General features: G+C 39.0%; 1 protein-coding gene across 1 annotated transcript; it reads left to right on the top strand.

The window, feature by feature from the left end:
* The first annotated feature begins 1938 nt into the window (after positions 1–1938).
* Positions 1939–19424, top strand: epha2a (eph receptor A2 a). The gene is made up of 17 exons (XM_044121283.1): positions 1939–2095; positions 3740–3807; positions 5900–6536; positions 12048–12203; positions 12292–12624; positions 13955–14082; positions 14203–14383; positions 14490–14592; positions 14841–14893; positions 14983–15108; positions 15373–15558; positions 15653–15714; positions 15848–16057; positions 16763–16912; positions 17158–17351; positions 18165–18320; positions 18648–19424. The coding sequence occupies exons 1-17, from the start codon at positions 2020–2022 to the stop codon at positions 18754–18756; spliced, it is 2928 nt and encodes a 975-aa protein (XP_043977218.1). The 5' UTR covers positions 1939–2019; the 3' UTR covers positions 18757–19424.
* Positions 19425–20084: the final 660 nt, after the last annotated feature.

Genomic DNA, 20084 nt, shown 5'->3' with positions numbered 1-20084 from the left:
CTTCTGCTGCTCTCAGCCTGAGGGGGCTCTTCTTTCCAAGTGCACGCCGCTCCACGGTGCAGACTTGACTCTGACATTCCTGCAGATAACAGTTGCTAGGTGATGCCATTGTTGGGTTTTTCTTTGTGGCCTCATATTCATACCCAAATCCTAAACTTCTTTTTGAGGATCGTCTCATTAGTAGTCATATATTCATACCAGACCACCCCCCCACTTGACCCCTCCTTTACCAGCCGTGGGAAAGACAAGACCTGGACAAGTTGTGGAGGATTCAGGCAATTACTTGAGAGACGGTCAAATCATTGAACGGGCTAAACACACTTTTAATGTCACAATATGCACCATTTGCACTGTAACAGTCATTTAGTCGTAACATTATACATAGAATAAACATCTAAGGTGGTTTGTAAGTACATTAAGAAAACTCAAGTACCAAGGATAAAAATAGAATTAGATGTTTATATGTCTGCATATCAAAATCAAGAGGTTCAAGTGAGTTTTTTTTTTTTTTTAAGTGATTGTTTAAAAACCATTTTTCAGGCTTACAAGGCAGACAATTTTGCTTGACTGGAAAAGCAAACATTCTTTTTAGAACGACAATTTAGCCATGCTGGTCTCAATTAAATAAAGCTAGATGAGCCCATAATTATTTATATGCCTGATAAATTTGGGCATAAAGTAATATTTTAAGTTTATTAACATTTTACAACATGTTAACACCCAGATGACTCCTGACCTGAATCTGATGAGGAATATTTAAAGGGTGCTAAAAATTAGGGTGATGGTAAAGCTGCCCTCCAGCCTCAACTACTCAACTCATCAGGAAAAATAGATTGATAAAATGTCAGTGGAAGCTTTAATTAAAGGTGAACAAACAATATGACTTTCAAATTTGAGAGGTGTTTGTATTATTCCCTTCCTAAAATACAACTACATGCATATCAACAAATCGATTAAGCTCCATTGTACAGCACATTTCTGCAACAATGCAGTTCACAGTGCTTCACATCATAAAAACACAAAAATACAAAATTAGAAAATACACCATGCAGTGAACAATTGAGAAAACTAGCAAATATTACATATTGATGAGTGAAATGTTTCATTTATTATGTTTCAGAAGCAACTCTGAGCAGGTTTGTTTTTGGTCTTACTTTAAAGGAACTCAGCATTTCAGCTATTTTGTAGTTTTCTGGAAGTTTGTTCCAAATATGTATATACAGCTCTGAAAAAAAAAATTAAGAGACCACTCTAAATGATCAGTATCTCTGATTTTACTTTTTATAAATATATGTTTGAGTAAAATTAACATTGTTCTTTTATTCTATGAACTACTGAAAACATTATCCCAAAATTCCAAACAAAAAATTTTGTATTTATTTGCAGAAAATGAGAAATGGTCAAAATAACAAAAAAGATGCAGTGCTTTCAGACCTCAAGCAATGCAAAGAAAACAAATTCATATTCATTTAGGAACAATAATACTAATGTTTTAATTCAGGAAGAGCTCAGAAATCAATAGTTGGTGGAATAACCAGGAGGTTTTTAATGAGGTTCAGTGCTGAGGGCTCTTCATTTTTTCCAGAATTGCCTCTATTTATATTTATATATAAAATTAATATGGATATAATAATACAGGTAAATAAATTACATCTATAGTTAATTTTCACAATGTGAGCCATGTGCTGTTCTCATCAGCTCTCATTTTATTGTCCGGAGGACATTTTTATTCCACGAATTAGTTTATGGCTGATACATTCCTGGAGCAATTAAAAAAGGATCAACTTCTCCTCAATGAAACAGCTGCTTGGCTCCGCCCTCCTATTTCCATATTTGGAGCACTTCCACATTCCATGGCCCGGTGGGCGGAGCTATGACGCCACCTGTTACTGAATGGGCCAGAGGCTCCAGTTCAGTCAGCCGGTGTGGACAAAGTATTCAGGGACCGGAGACGGTGGGACTGGAGGAGAGTAGCACACGAGTTCGGGATACACGACTTTTTAAAAGTTGTGTGGAGTCATGGGGCTGCCTCGGGTCAACTTTTTCTTCCTTCTATTTATTATTCGAGTTTTAATCAGCCTCCAGTCAAAAGAACGTAAGTAGGCTACTTTTTAAATCACGTTGTATAAAAAAGTAGTTTCATAGCTTTTCACTGGACCGCACCTTATGAGTCAGGAGGCTGGAATTTAAAGTTTTGCTTCCGATTTAGCTCTATTGTTTTCCAGTAGCAACTTAAACTTTCTAGCTTTTAGATTTTTATTTTAGCTTTTATTTATTTATTTATTTATTTTGTATTTACTTCATCCTTAGCCAAAAATAATCCAGATAAATCCAGAGTTTTGAGTTCTTCTGTTCATTTATTGAACTTGCAGTTGTAATAAAACACAATGATTATGAAAATACCGATTATCGCTTTTTCTTAATATCTCCATCCGTCTTTTTTAAATTGAATCGGCGTCTGCCTCTGGAGCTGCTGAAGGGGGGCACCTGTTTCATGATTTAACATGTCACACTTTTCTTTTCTCTTTTTTTTGTTTCTATCGGGTCACGCAGATTCATGTATTTCCCCGCTTCATGGTCGTTTAAAAGCCCACGCCTTTCTCAGACACTATTAAATTTTGCACCCTGAGCCCTGGAGGACACGGTCCCTGAAAATCTGAATAAGACCGACATGGCCGATTAAAACGTCAGAGCGTGGCATGTGTCCCCCATAAAACAGCTTCCCCACCCTCAGATCAAAGCTGAGAGTTTTATTTAACAGCTCAATAGTTTATATCTGAACCTTGCATTGGCCAAAAGGGATTTTTGTGCTTACTTATGTATATATTATACTGTAATACAATTCAGAGACGGTGCATTGTTCAAATGGACCCAAGAGGAACTTCATTTGGGGTCCAGTTCAGAATCTGAAGTTTCTGTGTTTTACAGATTATTTTAAGCTAATGAAACCCCAAATCAGACTTGTTAGCTTAAATTATACATTATCTTTACTGCACACCTTAGTAGCAAGTTAAACCGTCACCAATACCCTCCACAAGGAAGCAAACCACAAAAGGCCAATGCTAAAGGAGCTGCTCTTATTCTATTCAAGCATGGCAATGGAAAGTTGAGTGGATGAAAAAAGTGTGCCTGTGGCATTCTTATCTTCTGAGAAAGTGAACATGTTTTTTTCCCCCCTCACATGTAAACCTAAATTAAGAACACAATTAAAAGTTTATATATGACCACTTTTCTGCTGAATTACTGAAATAACTACATTATTTCATAAAATTCTAATTTATTGAGATTTTCTTTTACAATTCCTTTGAGAACTGTTTTCTCTTTTCGGTCCTCTGGGCTTTAAATTAGACCCAAGCACATTTAAAGCAAATTTGTACTTTAATTTATTCTGATGAACAAATCTAAAACTTAACTGCTTAACTAAAGAGTGTAATTGTTATTCTTAATCTCATGTGCTGCTACTTTACTTTTTTATTTCATCTGTACTTAAGTGAATTTTATAATGATTTGTTTGTCCAATAGTTGTCTGTCCTGTTTTAATTTTAGTCAATGTGCCTTTTGGGGAGCTCTCCCTCACAAAAAGAGATTTTCTCTCAAGGCACTTGCTAGTAAAATAATGGTTACATAAATTAAACAAAACGGGACAGTCATGTCATGGTTTTATGTTGATGAGTCAGATGTTATCAGTTGTGTGTGAACTGGCTGTAACTAAGTCATATATTTCTGTTTGTCCCTGCAGATGTGTTGCTAGATATGAAAGCTTCTGGGTCAGAGTTGGGATGGTTGACGTCGCCGAATGAGAACGGGGTGAGTTTTTATGCCTCAACAGGCACTTTTAGGATTCCAGATTCACGACTTGAAACCTGACTTTTTTACGAGGACGACTTCTGTGAAAGTTTGGAGTAAAACCTGAATGGTGACAATGACAGAGGCCTTCGTCTTGCTCATTTAGCTCCACTAAAACAGCTCTCTGGGAGAGATGGAATGAACGGCAGCTCGATGAGGTTTGGCAGAGCGCAGCTTGTCTTGTGTTAATGTTACCCTTTCATAAAGAGCTTATGAATGCCGTTAAAATGTCAGGGTTCAACCTACATTTAAATTTACTCTGCCAAAGTGCGTTTTACAGGGCTACAGTGGATTACTCTTTATGTCCAAACCATAAAGCTAAATTTTCTCTCCTTCTATAAGAGGAGATAACACTCAGAAGAGATATAGAAAGACATTGCATAGAGAGAAAAAAAGTCTCATCCAGATGTACAGAGCCATCTTTCCCATCTCTATCTATAGTTCAGTGGCTTTCCATCCGAAATAAGAAACAGGATATGGCCATTTCCAGAGTGTGGTCTGTGTGTCTTGTTGCACTCAAAGATCTAAGAATGTACGGATTGGCGTTGTATTGAAAAGGATTTCCCTGTTTGTCCAATTTGAGCTTTGTTCTATAGCAACTTTGTCTCCACTTGCAAGATTTATTTAGTTTTGCACGTAGGATCATTATTTTCTGGAGCCTTTTTTTGGCTGTAAAATTTATCAGTAGTTGCATAGTTAAAGGGATTGCCATGTTCGAAGACTTTAAGCAATTAACACCTTACCTGGGAAGTAGTATAATTTTAAAATCTTCTGTAGTTCTCAATCAAAAAACAAAACAAGAACGTCCCATGGAGTCGAAATTAAGCTGGAATTCATCAAGAGTTCAGCATTCAATTTGGCTGCAGCACCTTTAAAATGTATAAATGGAATAAATCGAGAAAGCTTTTTTATTTTAAAATGGTTCAAATGTCATTGCACTCCATCCGATTGGTCTTTTATGAACCTTTATAAACATAGTCACCAATTGGCGTTGGGTTATTGACCAAAGAGTCGGGTAAAATTGAGACAGGAAATAAAGACAGGAAATGATGCATTACAAGTGAACAGGGCATGCAAAGGGTTTCCAATCAAAGTCCTGTTTGAAATAAAAGTAAAATTGTTTAAAAAATAGAAAGATTATAGTGCTTTAAGTTGCTACTGTTTTATTACAAAGACATACATTTCTACTAGTTAGTTACTCTGAACAGGAACACGCTCTCTTCTGTCTGCATTCAACTCATCTGCGGTGCGCTGTCTTTTCCACATCAGTTGTAAAGTTTGACGACTCAAGCTTTCCCTAAAACCTTGCAGAACTGCTCACATATGATGTGTTAAATTTTAATCAGGACTTAAGTCTTTTAATCTTTTTACACGTCAGTGCTTCCCTCTAATAAAAAACCCTCTAATTGCTGGTGACTTTGCTGCCGTGCCTCTCTCAGCGCTGTTCTTACAGAGCTTGTTTAAGGGCCATAAATGTTGGTTCTACTGTAGTAGTTGCTGGGTTGATTCCTTCCACGCATGCAGCCATGTGTGTTAATGGAAAACCACACACGTTGAGAGTGCACAGCACATGCCCAGACGATGTTAATGTTTGGGAAAAAAGCTTCAGCAGACTTCTGAGCTTTAGGCGCTTTTAAGTTGGCCTGTTGCTATAAGCTATAAATCTAGTAGTCGCATTATAAATTAGCTTCTATTTGCATGATTTATCATTTTTATCTTCTTTTTCTCTCTTTCTACTAAAAATTAGATGACAAATATCTTCTATTGGGTGCATATCTCTTTTTTTGAAGGACAATTTAGTTTACGGAGACTTCACAATTCATTGCATTTGTTCTTTCTGTTTTATTTATTAATCTAGCATTTTTATGCCATTGCCATTATATTAGTACAAATTGGTCTCAAAACAACCATATGATCACTTATCTCAATAACGTCTGGAACAATTTATGATCCAGCATGATTGTTATCATGACAAGCCTAAGCATGAGTGAATTTTCCGCTCTCATTCGGTGATATTGATGCCATTTTTTTTATTTTTTTAATCTTCTTGCAGTGGGAGATTGTTCAGACGGTGGTGAACAGCTCACTTTTATACACCTACAGTGTTTGTAATGTAGACTCTGCCGACCAGGACAACTGGGTACGGACAACTTTCATTCAGAGACGCCCGGAGAGCAGCCGCGTCTCTGTGGAGCTCCAGTTCATCGTCCGGGACTGCAACACCTTCGGCGGCGCTTCGGTCACCTGCAAAGAAACGTTCAACCTCTTCATTTCGGAGGCTGACGCTGATGTGGGAACCAGCTTCCGCAAGGGGCAGTTCCGCAAGGTCGCCACCATCGCCCCCGATGAGGTCACAAGAGGCCGGGTGCCGAAGGTCAACACCGAGACGAGGACAGTGGTGCCCCTGTCCAAAAAGGGCTTCTACCTGGCTTTCCAGGACATGGGCGCCTGCGTGGCCCTGCTGTCTGTCAGGGTTTACTACAAGACGTGTCCGTCCACCGTGCAGAGCCTGGCAGCCTTCCCGGAGACGGTGGCAGATGCCCTGAGGGAGGTGGAGGGAGTCTGCGTGAAGAATGCCGTCAGTCAGACCACCCCACGCATTTACTGCACAGCTGAGGGTAAATGGGTGGTTCCCGTGGTGCAGTGCCAGTGTCTCCCAGGATACGAAGCCACAGAAAGCTCCTGCCAAGGTAAGCCTTGCCAGAAATCTGCCTTCAACTGTGTTTGTCTTACTTTGGGTGTTGTAACAAATTTGTCTTGGCTGTGGGCAATGAGTGCACAGGAATGCTAATTATATCAGGTTTGTTTGGAAATAAGTGCCAAGAGAAGGCAGCAGACACAGGTTTCTTCATAATACGCAGAAGAATCAGTCTGTGAGTAAATTTCAACTGTTTTCCTCTGATGCCTCATCATAATTGTACCTGTTGCCCAACAGCCCTTTGTTTCCAGCCCTGCTGCCTTTGGTTTTAAGAATGAGGCACTGTTTTACAACTTCCTGTGACAATGCAACTCTATATGACCATTGAAATTTTTGTCCTTTTATGTCATAAAAGTATTTGGGAACTTAAAGCCTTAGAATGGGATGTTGGAAAATTGCTGTGTAGCTAAAGTTACATTTCTTCAAAACTCAAACACAAATTCTATTATGTAAAATACAAAACCAAGAAGGTTTAAAACTGACATAAAATGTAATTTCTTCTCTTCTTAGACATTCATACAAAGTCCAATGTTGAATGTTTAGAAACATGTTTTCACAGGTAGTTAAAATTGCCCAATAAATTTTGTGTTACTTTGGTTTTTAAAATTTCACAACAAAAATGAGCTTTTCCTGGCAACACAATACCGATGAAAAGTTGGACTTTATGAATATAATGTATTATTCCAATTAATTAAAGATGACCTTTTTGCTGCTTCTGAAGTTGAAATTCCCAGTGTAAAACTCAGACGTTTCCCAACAACCCAAACCTCAAACTCCAGTATGTCCGCCGAACAAATGACTCATTCTAGATCTTGTGAAACTCTTGAGCTGGCTTTCCATTATAATTACCTCAAAGCTGCAGTTATCCCTGTTGTTTCTACACGTTTTGCTAACACACTTTTTCCTTCCACCCAACTTTCTAAATATATCTTTGCATACACAACTCACTGAGCAGCCAGCCTCTTAGGAATTACCTTTTTTGACTGATTAAATTTTTTTTCAGCAGAATATTTTCCAAACTGAAGCTCATATGTTCCTTATCTACACACAGATATACATAGGAAGTGATTAATACAGATGTTTAAGGGATTTATTTGAGTTAATCTTGGGGATTACATCTAATGAAAACACAGAACTGTTTAGTGGAATAAAATATTACTACATACAAAGGCTGCTGCTTTCCCTACTACTTAACAGTTTTCTTATACACTTTTTTCTTCCACTCAACTTTCAAAAATCTTGAAAAAAAAGAATATATATATATATATATATATAGATGCACCAAAACTTTGCTACATTCAAGTAAAACAAATAAAATAAAATGAATGTCAAAATATAAATGTAAGTAGAAGTAAGTTTCTTAAATAAGAAAAGGACAGAGTGCTGGCATTCATGCTCTATGTGCTCTGTTTGCATGAATAGAAAAGTTGGTCTCTCCTTTGGTATTCTGGGGTGTGGTGTGTTGAACTATCTGGAGGAAACGTGGGAGGAGAAACGGTACCGAGTGAAGAGGAAGGAGGGAGGAAGGGCCGTCAGTGTGCTGCTGGGATTTCAGAGAGGAATTCTTTCTTCCTCACGTCACCGCAGTACCTTCAGCGCTGATTGACTGGAGGAAGGGTTGTGTGAATGTGTCGCAGTGACTACCTGAAAGCGGCGTGTGTCTTCTCCTCGCAGGAATTTGTTTAGGGGAGGTTGCTAAGGCAACCAGAACCACAGATTGCAGGGAAGAAGCTGACACACCTTTCAGGGGTTAGACTGAGTCAGGCTGCGGTTTTATGACTCCTCAAAGTCCGAGCCACCTTGACTGGCCTGTGTTTTCTTAACCTGTTCCTGCAAGACCATTCACACAGAGTCAGGGGATCAGCTTTTATAGGTTCTAAACACAGGAAATAGTCTTTCAAGTGGTTGATGAAGTGCTGTTTAATGTGGAGAAACGTGGTTTTTTGTTTTGTTTGTTTTTGTTTCCACTGATACAACCTTCTCCACAATTAATGTAAAATATTGTGCAACTAAAATTAAAATAAATTCTTGTAATAGATACTTTAATACCGTTGGCTAACAATGACATTTGGAGAATGTGTTTAACGTCCTCATATTTTTCCACAAAAAAATAAACTTATAAAATTATTAACATTCTTAATCATTTTTAAAGTCAATTATATTTTTAAAATAGGCTTTCATGAGTTTCTATTTTGTAGGTATATCAGCAGATTCACAGATTAAAAAAATTGGGGCATAAAAATATTCTATCAAAACATGATTAAAATGCAAATAAAAAACAAATTAATTAATACAAGTGATAAAGAAACAAAATAAAATAATAATTAAATGGATATTAAGGAAAAGCACAATTTAATCCAAATATTATCTGTTCCTTTATGTGAAATAGATGAGTGGGATCTCTGTAGATAAGAAATTTACATTTTAAAGAGTTTCATATAATTTTTTGAACCTGAAGTCATGGATTGAAAATAAAAATTTCTGAAAGACTTTAAATAACTTTAAAAAGGGGATTTTAAGTCAACCAATAATTAACTTACGTTTATTTTACAGGAATCGTTAATTGTGATTGCAGTAATTTAATTCGGAAGGTTGGATTTGTCAAAATAATATTAAAATTTTATATTTATTTTAATCCTTTTTGCTATTACTCACCAGGGAAGATGCAGTTGCATATTTTGTGTTGCTTTTTATAGACTAAACAAACAATTGATTAGAAGGCCAATTAACTGATATTGAAAAGTTCAGCCCAACATACCAGGAACTGATAAGCACTGCACTTCAAAGCACAAGTGTCGCAATCACATTGTAAAAAACAAAAAAACAAAAAAACAAAACCAAGATGGAAACAGAGGAATGTTTTAATCTTTAAGGTTTCTCATAATGGCCAAACTGGGAGATGGAAACGGAAGTTGGCACAAAAAGGCAGGAAATTTGCTTCGAACAGGGAAATGTATGATTCCAAAGTTTAGATGATAACCTGATTAATAAGACAGAGGAAACATCTGTTGTTCCACGAGGGGGTTGGGGGAAATGGAAAGAAAAAACTGTGATGTTCTGTCAGCCAACAAGAGAAAGTGATATCCTAACAGGCTCATGTCCTGCGTGTGGATTCCACTGGCGAGCCCAACTGTTGTGGGAAAAGGAAGCAGGAGCGACATGAGGAGGAATGCTGACTGACACAAATAAGCAGATTGTTCTTTAGTGGACAGTTGGTGCATGAGGGGAGGTTAGATTTGAGGGCTGCTTAGTTAGGTGTGGGGTGTAATTTAGTCAAGAGGATTAGTAGAGCCACAGGACAGCTGTTAGCCAATGACATGCCCCACTCGGTCTCCTTTTACTCTTTCATCTGGTTGTTAACACACGCAACGAGCTCCCTAAGCCACGCTCTCACTCGTTATAACAATGGCTTGAGCCACAAAGAGCGAAAAAATTGTTTCGATTATTGGATGCAGCGGTGCGTAATTCATGTTCTTTTGAGAGTTTTAGCATCAGAAGAATAAACGCAGAGATAATAATTTGGAAAACTTCCAGCCATCTCATGCAAATGCTTTGTATTGGAATTTGCATCAGATATGCAATGCAAACACATGGTTAGCATTTAGATAGGCGTTGCCCATTGCCAAAGTTTGCATTGACAATGTTTGGGGTTTTTATACACTGCACACATGCTGCCATTTATGAGCTTTATACAGAGCAATGTAACTTGTTTATGGCACCGCTCTGTCCAATCTCACAGACAATGGATGAATGGGGCCGTAGTTCCTTTAGTACGTGACAGAGGTCCTGCTGTTCCAGCTCCAGATAAAATGGGCAGGCCCCCTTTTCTTATTCGAAATAACCTCGGCTACACCCCCCCCTGTCGCCAAGTGACTCCCCAGAGAGCGCTTCTGTTGGTGCTCCAGACCTCAGCCCCCGCCGTTCCCCCTCTATTCATCTTCATCCCACACTCAACCTGCTCCTTCTCCTCTTGTGCACCAGCACTACTTGGGGTGCAAAGGTCCTTCTGTTTTGGTGGGGAAGCAACGCGCCCACGTCTTTAATCCAACGTTCGCCTGACCTCCTCTCTCTCTCACCAGAACAGGCGCCAGACTAAAGGCAGGTCCTCAGAAAGCAAAGTAGACGAGATCTTTAAATATATATGTATATAAAACAAAAACAACAACATCAACAACAAAAACACAACTTTGCTGCTTTTTAATCCACTGTAGTTAAGAGTTGACGCCTCTCTCACATTCACACATTTAGAACAAGTTTTGCTTTGGACAGAGGAAACCAAAATGAAAAGTTTTAGGCAAGGATTCAATAGGGCTGGACATTAAATCAATTGCCAATATCTATAGATAATATGTTTGATAGAATATTCAATAATTTCACTGAACTGTGATCCAGAAATGCACACCATTCTGGGGACGTAGGCTGGAGAATTCTACCTCTTTCGTCACCTAGCAACAACCTGTTGAGTTACTTGTGGTTACCTAGCAACAACCTGTTGAATAACTATTGCAGCAGCAGTTTAAGATTTTGCCACTTTGCCTCATAACAGCTTAAAAACAGAAAAATAATGGTGTGAAGTGACAACTGTGGATAGAAGAGGAAGTTTGCCAGTATTTCAAATATTTTAAACAAAAAAAACAATAAATTATCGACATCAACCAATGTTAAATGTAATACATTTTCAGGCATGTCGTCCAGCCCTGAAAGGTCAGAAAGCTGGATGTGGCAGCAAACTAACATCATCTGTATAATGAAACATAGTGGTGGCAGCATCATGCTGTAGAGACCCATTTTCCTGGACAGCTGGTTAGATATTTATAGATGGAACTAAATACAGGGGAAACCTGGAAGAAAACCTGTGAAAGAGTTGAGCCTGGGGTGGAGGCCCAACATCCAGCGGCCGCTGAGGCCTTACCCCAGTCAGAAAATATGTGCATCTGCTTCCACAAAGGAAGGAAGAAAGGCCGGAAACAACAGCCTCTGACTGAATTGTGGCTCACTTTCTGATTTCTGTCCTGCATGGATGTTCATTAACCTCTCATGCCCTGGAAAGCTCTTTATCTTTGCAATGAAAAGTCCATTTAAAGCACTCCAGCAGTTTCCAAGCTGCCATTTCCTTTGGCAAAAACAAAAAATATTATCTGCCAGAAATCTGAGCCGCATAGTTCACTCACAGGGGAGAGGAGAGATCCGATCACCTGATGGATTTACTGCCCCGCTGCCATCCGGTAGACTCCGGCACTGTGACCTGAGATCATGCCTTCAGGCTGAAAAAAGAAAAAAAGGACGAGTGCAGGCAGATCATCAGGGAAATCCCGTCTCATTCTTCCGGATACAAAGACTATGTGATTATAGGTTAGTCACAACAAATGCTTCCTTTTGGTTGAAAAGGAGCCGGACTGACAGGGACAAGCTTATTGTTTGCTTTTTGATGGCTGATTCCTTCCTCTGTTTGTCTCTTTCATTTGTCACACTGAAATGAACACACCCTTTTTCTCACACACAGAATGCAAACCAGGCTACTTCAAGCCCTCTGCCTCCAACGAGTTTTGTCAAGTGTGTCCGGATAACACCAAGTCTTCATCAGCCGGTGCGGCCGAGTGTGTCTGTGAGGACGGCTTCTTCAGATCCCCATCTGATCCTCTGACAGCAGCTTGCTCCGGTAAGAAATCCCGCTCACGTCTAGCTCCATCTGGACTCACTGGGTCTGTTTTAGAGAACTTTTCTGACTGACTTACTTCCTGGTTCAGCTCCGCCCAGCGCCCCACGCGACCTCACTTCCACCACGCTGTCGGGAGATGGCCGCCTGCTGCTGTCCTGGAGCCCACCTCTGGAGACCGGAGGCCGCAGCGACCTGACCTACAGCGTGACGTGTGAGATCTGTGACGAGTCCCAGTGCGTCGCCTGTGGCGAGAAGATCCGCTTTGAGACCGGTCCGACAGAACTTAAGGAGCCCGGAGTTGTTGTTAGTGACCTGGATTCGCATCACAACTACACATTCACTGTGGAGGCTCACAGCGGGGTGTCGCAGTACGGCACAGAGAGGGCCGCTGCAAGCATCACCACTACTCTGGATTATACAAGTGAGATTTATGGGCCTCATCTTCTCTTAATATTCATTGATCATTAGTGTAAGCTTACATTACCACCATGTAATAAATTGTGATAAACATGTATAAAAAGGCCTTCAAATTAATTAGTCTCTCAAGATTTCAGAAGTATCCAACATTTAATCTGATTGGATACTAAATAATCATTTATATCTCTAATGATTCTTTTAAATGAATGTAGCTAAAGGAGTTTGTGAAATTTACAATTTACTTATTTTAGTTTCACTATTGTTGAGGGACTTTTAACCAATAATCCATAACTTCCTAGAAAACACAGAGGCCATTTTTATCAAAATGGAAAAGAAATGAGAACATAGTTTCTCACCTAAGATTTTTTTGTTTGTAATTTTCTGACTTTCGTCTTATGTTAGTAAGCTATTTTTAATAATATAGTTCTTTTATATAACAAATAAATGAATCACAAATGCTTTACAATAAAACATAAAATACATAAATCACATGAAATGTTCAGTATTACCTTATTTGTATCAGCTTAACAAATCGACTAAATGTCAGACATCACATAACATCTAAAGTTTATCTGAATAATGCTGCATGAGTTCAATCTAAATAAGTATAAAATAAATCTAAAACAAAAGAAACAATAAAACAAAGTAAATACTAGGTGTTAAAATTAGATGTAGCCTGTTTTGAAAGAGTAGCCCTTTGTGTGGTGTCATATTTAAGGGATTAGTCATGGATTACTTTCAACAATGCCTGAATAAACGTACAAAACTACGATTGAAATATGTCTGTTACATTTATTCAATAGAAATGATCAATTAGGTCAATAATTGTGAACCACTAGTGAATTTCTCAATATATAGATTTTTCTTTATATATTTTTCTCTTGTTATATATCACATTAAAAAAAATCCTTACATATAGAAAAAAAATTGAATTTGCTATTTATTAATACAATTAATTTACGTAAAGAGTAAATGTAATCAGATTAAAGGGTGATTTTTTTTCTCTGAATATGTCAGTGTGCTGCTGCATTAGAAGTTGAACGTCTTTTAATCTTTTTTTACACCTCCGTGTGGCTCTGTGTGATATAACTAAAGTCTTGAAGCAGTCAGATAAGAGTCACTTATTGAGTTACCGTGAGCCAGGCTTCCAACCAGCTTAAGAGAGGAAAAAACTGTTTTTGTACAGCGTTTCAATTAAAGGCTTCTACAAAAGATGGACTTACTACACAGGGAGGAATTTGGTCTGACCCGCTGAATCCCAAAGGCTTTCATTTCCAAACACTATGATTAGTCACTAACCATTATTTTGCGCTCTGTCTCCTGCCGACCGTTAGATCCCCCCAAGGTGACGTCGATCCATCTGGATGACCGTGGGCCCACCAGTCTGTCTCTGTCCTGGACTCTGTCTCGCAGACCTCCAGCCCACATCAGTCACCGCTACGAGCTTATGTACCACAAAAAAGTAAGATGGAGAGCTTTTCTTTTCCCATGTAAAATGTATGAAGCGCTATTAGCGCTGGCTTTTAATATAGATTAGCATTAGAATAAATCTTTCTAACACAATTTTAAATTCTCCTTGCAGCGTACTGAGGGAGAGAGCGATGTGACCACCTACACAGTTCAAATTCTGGACAAAAACTCTGTCCAGATTAATAACCTCACCCCAGATACGACCTACGTGTTCAGAGTTTTGGTCAAACTGAGTCCTGAAGTTATGCCTGGCAGCTACAGCAATGACCAAGCATTTAATACGTCAGCCTTAGGTACAAACATCCATAAAAGCTACTAAACCCAACGCATATCAGAATAATATGTCCTGTAAATGTGTGTGTTTTTCAAAATGACAGTGGTCTTGTGTGATTTGTGCAGCTGAATCTCAGACACAAAACAAGCCCACGTTGGTGATGGGAGCTGTGGTCGGAGTGGCTGTCATCCTGCTTATAGTCGTGGCCGTCCTGCTGCTGCGAAGAAGGTACGTTTCAACAGACTCTAAATCCACATTCGACATGTGTGTGTCATTGAGATAAATATTGTGTACCATTTACAAATCTGTCAGCTCTATTATTATCAGCCTCTAAACAAAGGAGGGGTTGTAGTAATAGTTAGGGCGGCTGTGGAATAAATCCTTTGTCTGATTCAGTCGAGGCTGACCTGCAATTATTAAAAGCTGGCATCTATTCTGCTTAGTCCCACAGTGATTGGTCTTGTTTTTCCTCTCAGGAGACTGAGCTCCCGGGGCAGAGGAGGACCTGAAGATCCCTACTTCTCCACAGGTTAGCCAACCAGGAAAGCAGTGTCTTGTCGAACGATAATGAAATGTTTCTTTTGAACTTATTTATGCTTATGTTGTTTCCTTCTTCAGATCAGCTTAAGCCTCTGAAGGCGTACGTCGACCCTCATACGTACGAGGACCCTAACATTGCCATCCAAAAATTTGTCAAAGAAATCGACCCAAATATTATCAGGAAGGAAAAAGTCATCGGTGTTGGTAAATATTCATAAGTTTAATTTGAGACGCAGTGATTGGAGATATAGTGGCTGATGTTCGATCACCAAAATTTTATTGATTTTAGTCATTGCGAATTTCAAAACGCTTTATTTCTATATAATTTTGATTGTAAAATCAAAGAGTTACAACGTTGTCTCTTTTTGGGTCTTTCAGCACTGGTCACCAGACAGTTTCAACTCTAAGTTTAATGACTTTTCCTTGAACCATTTTGAAACGTTTCCTTACATCTTCTGTGCTCATCAGGTGAGTTTGGTGAAGTGTTTCGGGGCATGATGAAGGTTCCCAGGAAAGGAGAGCTGGCTGTAGCCATCAAGACGCTGAAGCCCGGCTACTCAGAGAAACAGAGGCAGGACTTCCTTAGCGAGGCTAGCATCATGGGCCAGTTCTCACACCCAAACATCATCCGGCTCGAAGGCGTCGTCACCAAATGTACGTATGAAGCTTAAATCAGGCCTTCTGTTTAACTGGATTGGTATGTAAAGTTTAATTTGAATTATAATGATATTTTTAATTTTTTTTTCAGTCAAGCATGCCATGATAGTAACAGAATACATGGAGAACGGAGCTCTTGATACATATCTGAAGGTAGGTGTCTACATTTCCTTAAACTTTGTGAAAATTGAGAAAATTAATTTGTCGTTTCTATAGCATTTTTAGAACACTAAATGCTTATATAAAGAACATAAACAACAAATATGTTTTTTAAAATTTAATTTAGGAACATGATACAGAGATTCCTCCATACCAGCTTTTGGGAATGCTGCGAGGAATAGCTGCTGGTATGAAATACCTTTCTGACATGAACTACGTCCACCGGGACTTGGCGGCGAGAAACGTCCTGGTCAACAGCAGCCTGGAGTGCAAAGTGTCTGACTTCGGTCTTTCTCGTGTCTTGGAGGACGATGCCGAGGGGACCTACACGACCAGAGTGAGTCCAGCTTTTTATTTCAGTATGAAACTTTTATAATAAATGTGTTTTTTAGATAATCTGAAAAAATAAACGAGCAGCTTGTACTCCCTGTACTAGGTGCAGAAATACACAACTACTTCAGAAACAACCAATCAGAGTTAGGAGGAGGGTCTTAGCGCTGTCAATCACTCTTGTGTTCACTCCATCCTGCTTGCACTTGGCTGGTTCACCACAACATAGCCATGGATGCTAATGCTAGTTAGCATGGCCACCGATGACGGCGGACAAATGGTTTTTCTGTAAAGTTGAGTTGTTTCTCTGCCATTAGCACATTTAATGGCAGCTAAATGCTAAATGTGTGAGCATAATTGACAGCGTTAAGACACTCCTCCTGGCTCTGATTGGTTGTTTTTGACTGGGGGCGGCAGTAGTGGGACTGGGAGAAGGTAGAGAAGCCTGATTTTTTTCGCAGATTATCTGTCTCATGTCATACTGCCACAACATGGTGACATTTTAACAAATATAGAAAAACATATTTTTGTAAAAGTTACATACTGCAGCTTTAAAACAGAATTAGAAACTCCAACTCAGCTGGGTTTAGTCTCTATCCACTGCACATTTGTTAATTGTGTTTCCACTCATAAGCGTTTGGTCCCTCACCGCCTCATATTTCCTCTCCTGTCACACGTTAAGCTTGGTTTGTTGATGTTTCTCTTGTGTCAGGGAGGTAAAATCCCAATCCGCTGGACCGCTCCAGAGGCCATTGAGTACAGGAAGTTCACCTCAGCCAGCGACGTGTGGAGCTTCGGGATAGTCATGTGGGAAGTCATGGCATTCGGAGAACGGCCCTACTGGGACATGAGCAACCATGAGGTATGTTTCATCTGTCACGACCCTTATGGCTGTGATGACTGATTGTTTCGGCCTGTGTTTGGAATGTGGTGATTGAAAGCAACCTTACGGCCAAGCATGTGGTTTCTCACCATTTTCATCAAATCTTAATGTCAGTGTAGGTGTGCAGCAGTTTGTTGGACTGCTGCCTGTTCAAACTGACTGCAGGTCATAAATCTACCTTAAATTCAAGAGCTGCCTTAACTCGGCCCCCCTCTCCTCCTCAGGTTATGAAGGCTATCAACGAGGCTTTCAGGCTTCCTGCTCCGATGGACTGCCCGTCTGCTATCTACCAGCTCATGCTTCAGTGCTGGCAGCACGACCGCTCCAAGAGACCTCGCTTCTCAGACATCGTCAACATTTTGGACAAACTTCTGCAGAGTCCAGAATCTTTGAAAACCATCGCTGACTTTGACCCACGGTAAGGACAAAATGTTTGTTTTATTTATTAGAGAAAGGCACATGAGGTAACTGATATATTGTTTATGGTGCTTATGCTAACATTTCATCTTTTTCATTTCTTAAATTGTTTTTACTGCAAACATATATTGTGTTAATAGCTCCTGCATACCTAATTTTACCTATTTTAGGAAACTCTTATATTCAAAATTGTGTTATTGTGTTATATATTAACACCTAAAATAATTAATAATTCTGATTATTATTCTGATAAAAAAAGAGCACTTTCTGCAAACTTTTCATTTTATCTCTTGAACTTTTTCATACAATATTAGAAATACATTAAAAGATGCAAATAAACAAGTAATTCAATTAATTGTTTTAATAACATACAATAATATAGGATTTTCTTAGCAAATTTGAACTGGATGAAGTGAAAATTATGCCACTTGAGGAGTTTTGGTTGAAACACATTTATAGACAAAGAAGTTTTTATCTGAAATTCAAAATAAATATGTGTTTTGTGCAGTTTTGACTTAATTGCGGCTGTGAATATTTGTTTTTTTAAGCAAATTAATTAATAGTTAGACATTAATTGATTGCTAAATTAGTTGATGATTATTTCAATAATCGATTCATCATAATTTATCACATCATAAATATATATATCTACATTTTTAAAATAATAATAGTTGTTATCATGAATATTATTATAAAGTTTGTGAGAAGGTTTACAGAGAGAGAGATTAATAGGCGATGGTGTATTTTCATCATTACTTGCTCAGAAATGTGCACCATGTGCTTGTGAATACTGATTTCCTGTGGTTCCCTGCAGCGTGTCCATCCGCCTGCCCAGCACCAGCGGTTGTGACAACACCATGTTCAGATCGGTGCCCGAGTGGCTCGAGTCCATCAAGATGAGCCAGTACAATGAAAGCTTTGCTCGAGCGGGGATAACCACCATGGACCATGTGCTCTCCCTGAGGCCTGAGTAAGTTCTGTGCTGATTCATCTCTCAGCATGCTGCATTTTTATCAGCACACTGAGGAATTATGAATACTTGACCTGCTAATTTAATTTCCGTCACAAACTGCCACAACTATGTGTGGACAGTTTAAATAATTCTTTCATGGCTTTAACTTTTAAAGTTAAATATTCAAGGAAGTGTAGACTGTTACACACCCTACTTGCTCTGAGCTGTAATTACTCCACAAGAGCGCATTTAGCTACGGAATGTGACTTTTCTATCTGCATACTTTACAGATTTCCACTTGTGTTCAGCCTTCTGACAGCGGCGTGTTGATTTGCTTCTTTTCAGAGACATTAGGAACATTGGTGTTCGGTTGCCCGGCCACATGAAGAGGATAGCATACAGCATCCTGGGCCTGAAAGACGAGACCAGCTCCCTCAGCGTGTTTGCAGTGTGATCTAAGCATTCCTTCAAATCAAAGTGCACTGACCGGCCATGCCATTTCACTCAGACCAGGAGGGGACTGAAGAGAGGGAGTGAAACCGAACCGCGCTGCAAGGAGATTTTATTTTCCGTCTTTATGTGGCCCAACATTGGATGATTACAGAGGAGCCACCAAGCCACTCAGAAAGGACTGAGAACTGAGCACATTTGTGTACCATATCATAACAGAGGAGAATAATTTATATAAAAAAAAGTCTCATATGTTGAACATATATGATTTCTATGATGTAGATTACAGAAATGTATGAAAACATGCATAATGTGAGAGTGCTTGCACTTGTAGTAACTGACTGAAATATACCAAGCACTCACCTTTTTCTATTCTGGATCCATCAGCCTTTTTTTTTCCCTTTTACTTTCTGCAATTTGTGACTTGTTTATAAATGTGTAAATCTCATTTCACTCAGGGCAAAAATCACAGATTCTTATGTTTTGCAGTTCATGTCTTCATCACATATTTTCATTTGTTTGTTTACATCATGTCTTAACACGACTGTTCACTTTTTATTTAATATTTATTGTATTTTATATTTATGTCATTTGTCATACAAAATAACAGACCTGGTGCATGTGAGCCCAGCTGTTTCTTACGTGTTGGAATAAAATGTTTGTCGCCAATAATGCCTGGGTGCATTTTTTTTTTCTTTTCATTATGTGTCTGTGTGAACTTTGCTCCCCTTTACCTTGACAACCCTAAATAAAATCCAATGGCTTCAGAAGTCAGACAATTAGCCAACAGAGTTCACATGGGTAATTTAGTCTCTTCATAAACACAGCAGTTCTGTGAAAGCTCAGATGTTTGAAAGGAGAAAAACAATAACACTACACTTGACTGTAAACAACCCCCCACTGTGGAACAGTGGTGGCAGCATCATGCTGCTTGGATGCATTTTTTGTAGCAGGAAGAGGGAAGCTGGTCAGACTTGATGTGACAATAGGTGTATCTTAATACATGACTAAACCTGAAAGGAAACCAGTTAAACAACTGAAGTGAATACTGATAAAATACAATTCAGCTGTAAAATAAAATGTAAAAGAGTTTAAGGGATAAGGTAAGTACTTTAGCAAGCCACTGTGTTTGCTTCATGCATGTCTGTTATGATATGTGTTACATATGAATCAAACATCTTCGACAGCTGTGAATAAGACCTGTAAAGGTCCGCTTACAGTTTGTTTTACTTTCTAATTAGCTGTTCTACCTCACAGAGCTCGTCCTTTGCTGGTTGTCAGGAAGTTTAACTTTTCAAGGCGGAGCAGAATCTCACACCATTTGTGCTCCAT

The sequence above is a fragment of the Gambusia affinis genome, linkage group LG07, assembly GCF_019740435.1.
Source record: "Gambusia affinis linkage group LG07, SWU_Gaff_1.0, whole genome shotgun sequence".
NCBI lineage: Eukaryota > Metazoa > Chordata > Actinopteri > Cyprinodontiformes > Poeciliidae > Gambusia > Gambusia affinis.
This window is presented reverse-complemented; position numbering and strand designations above follow the sequence as displayed.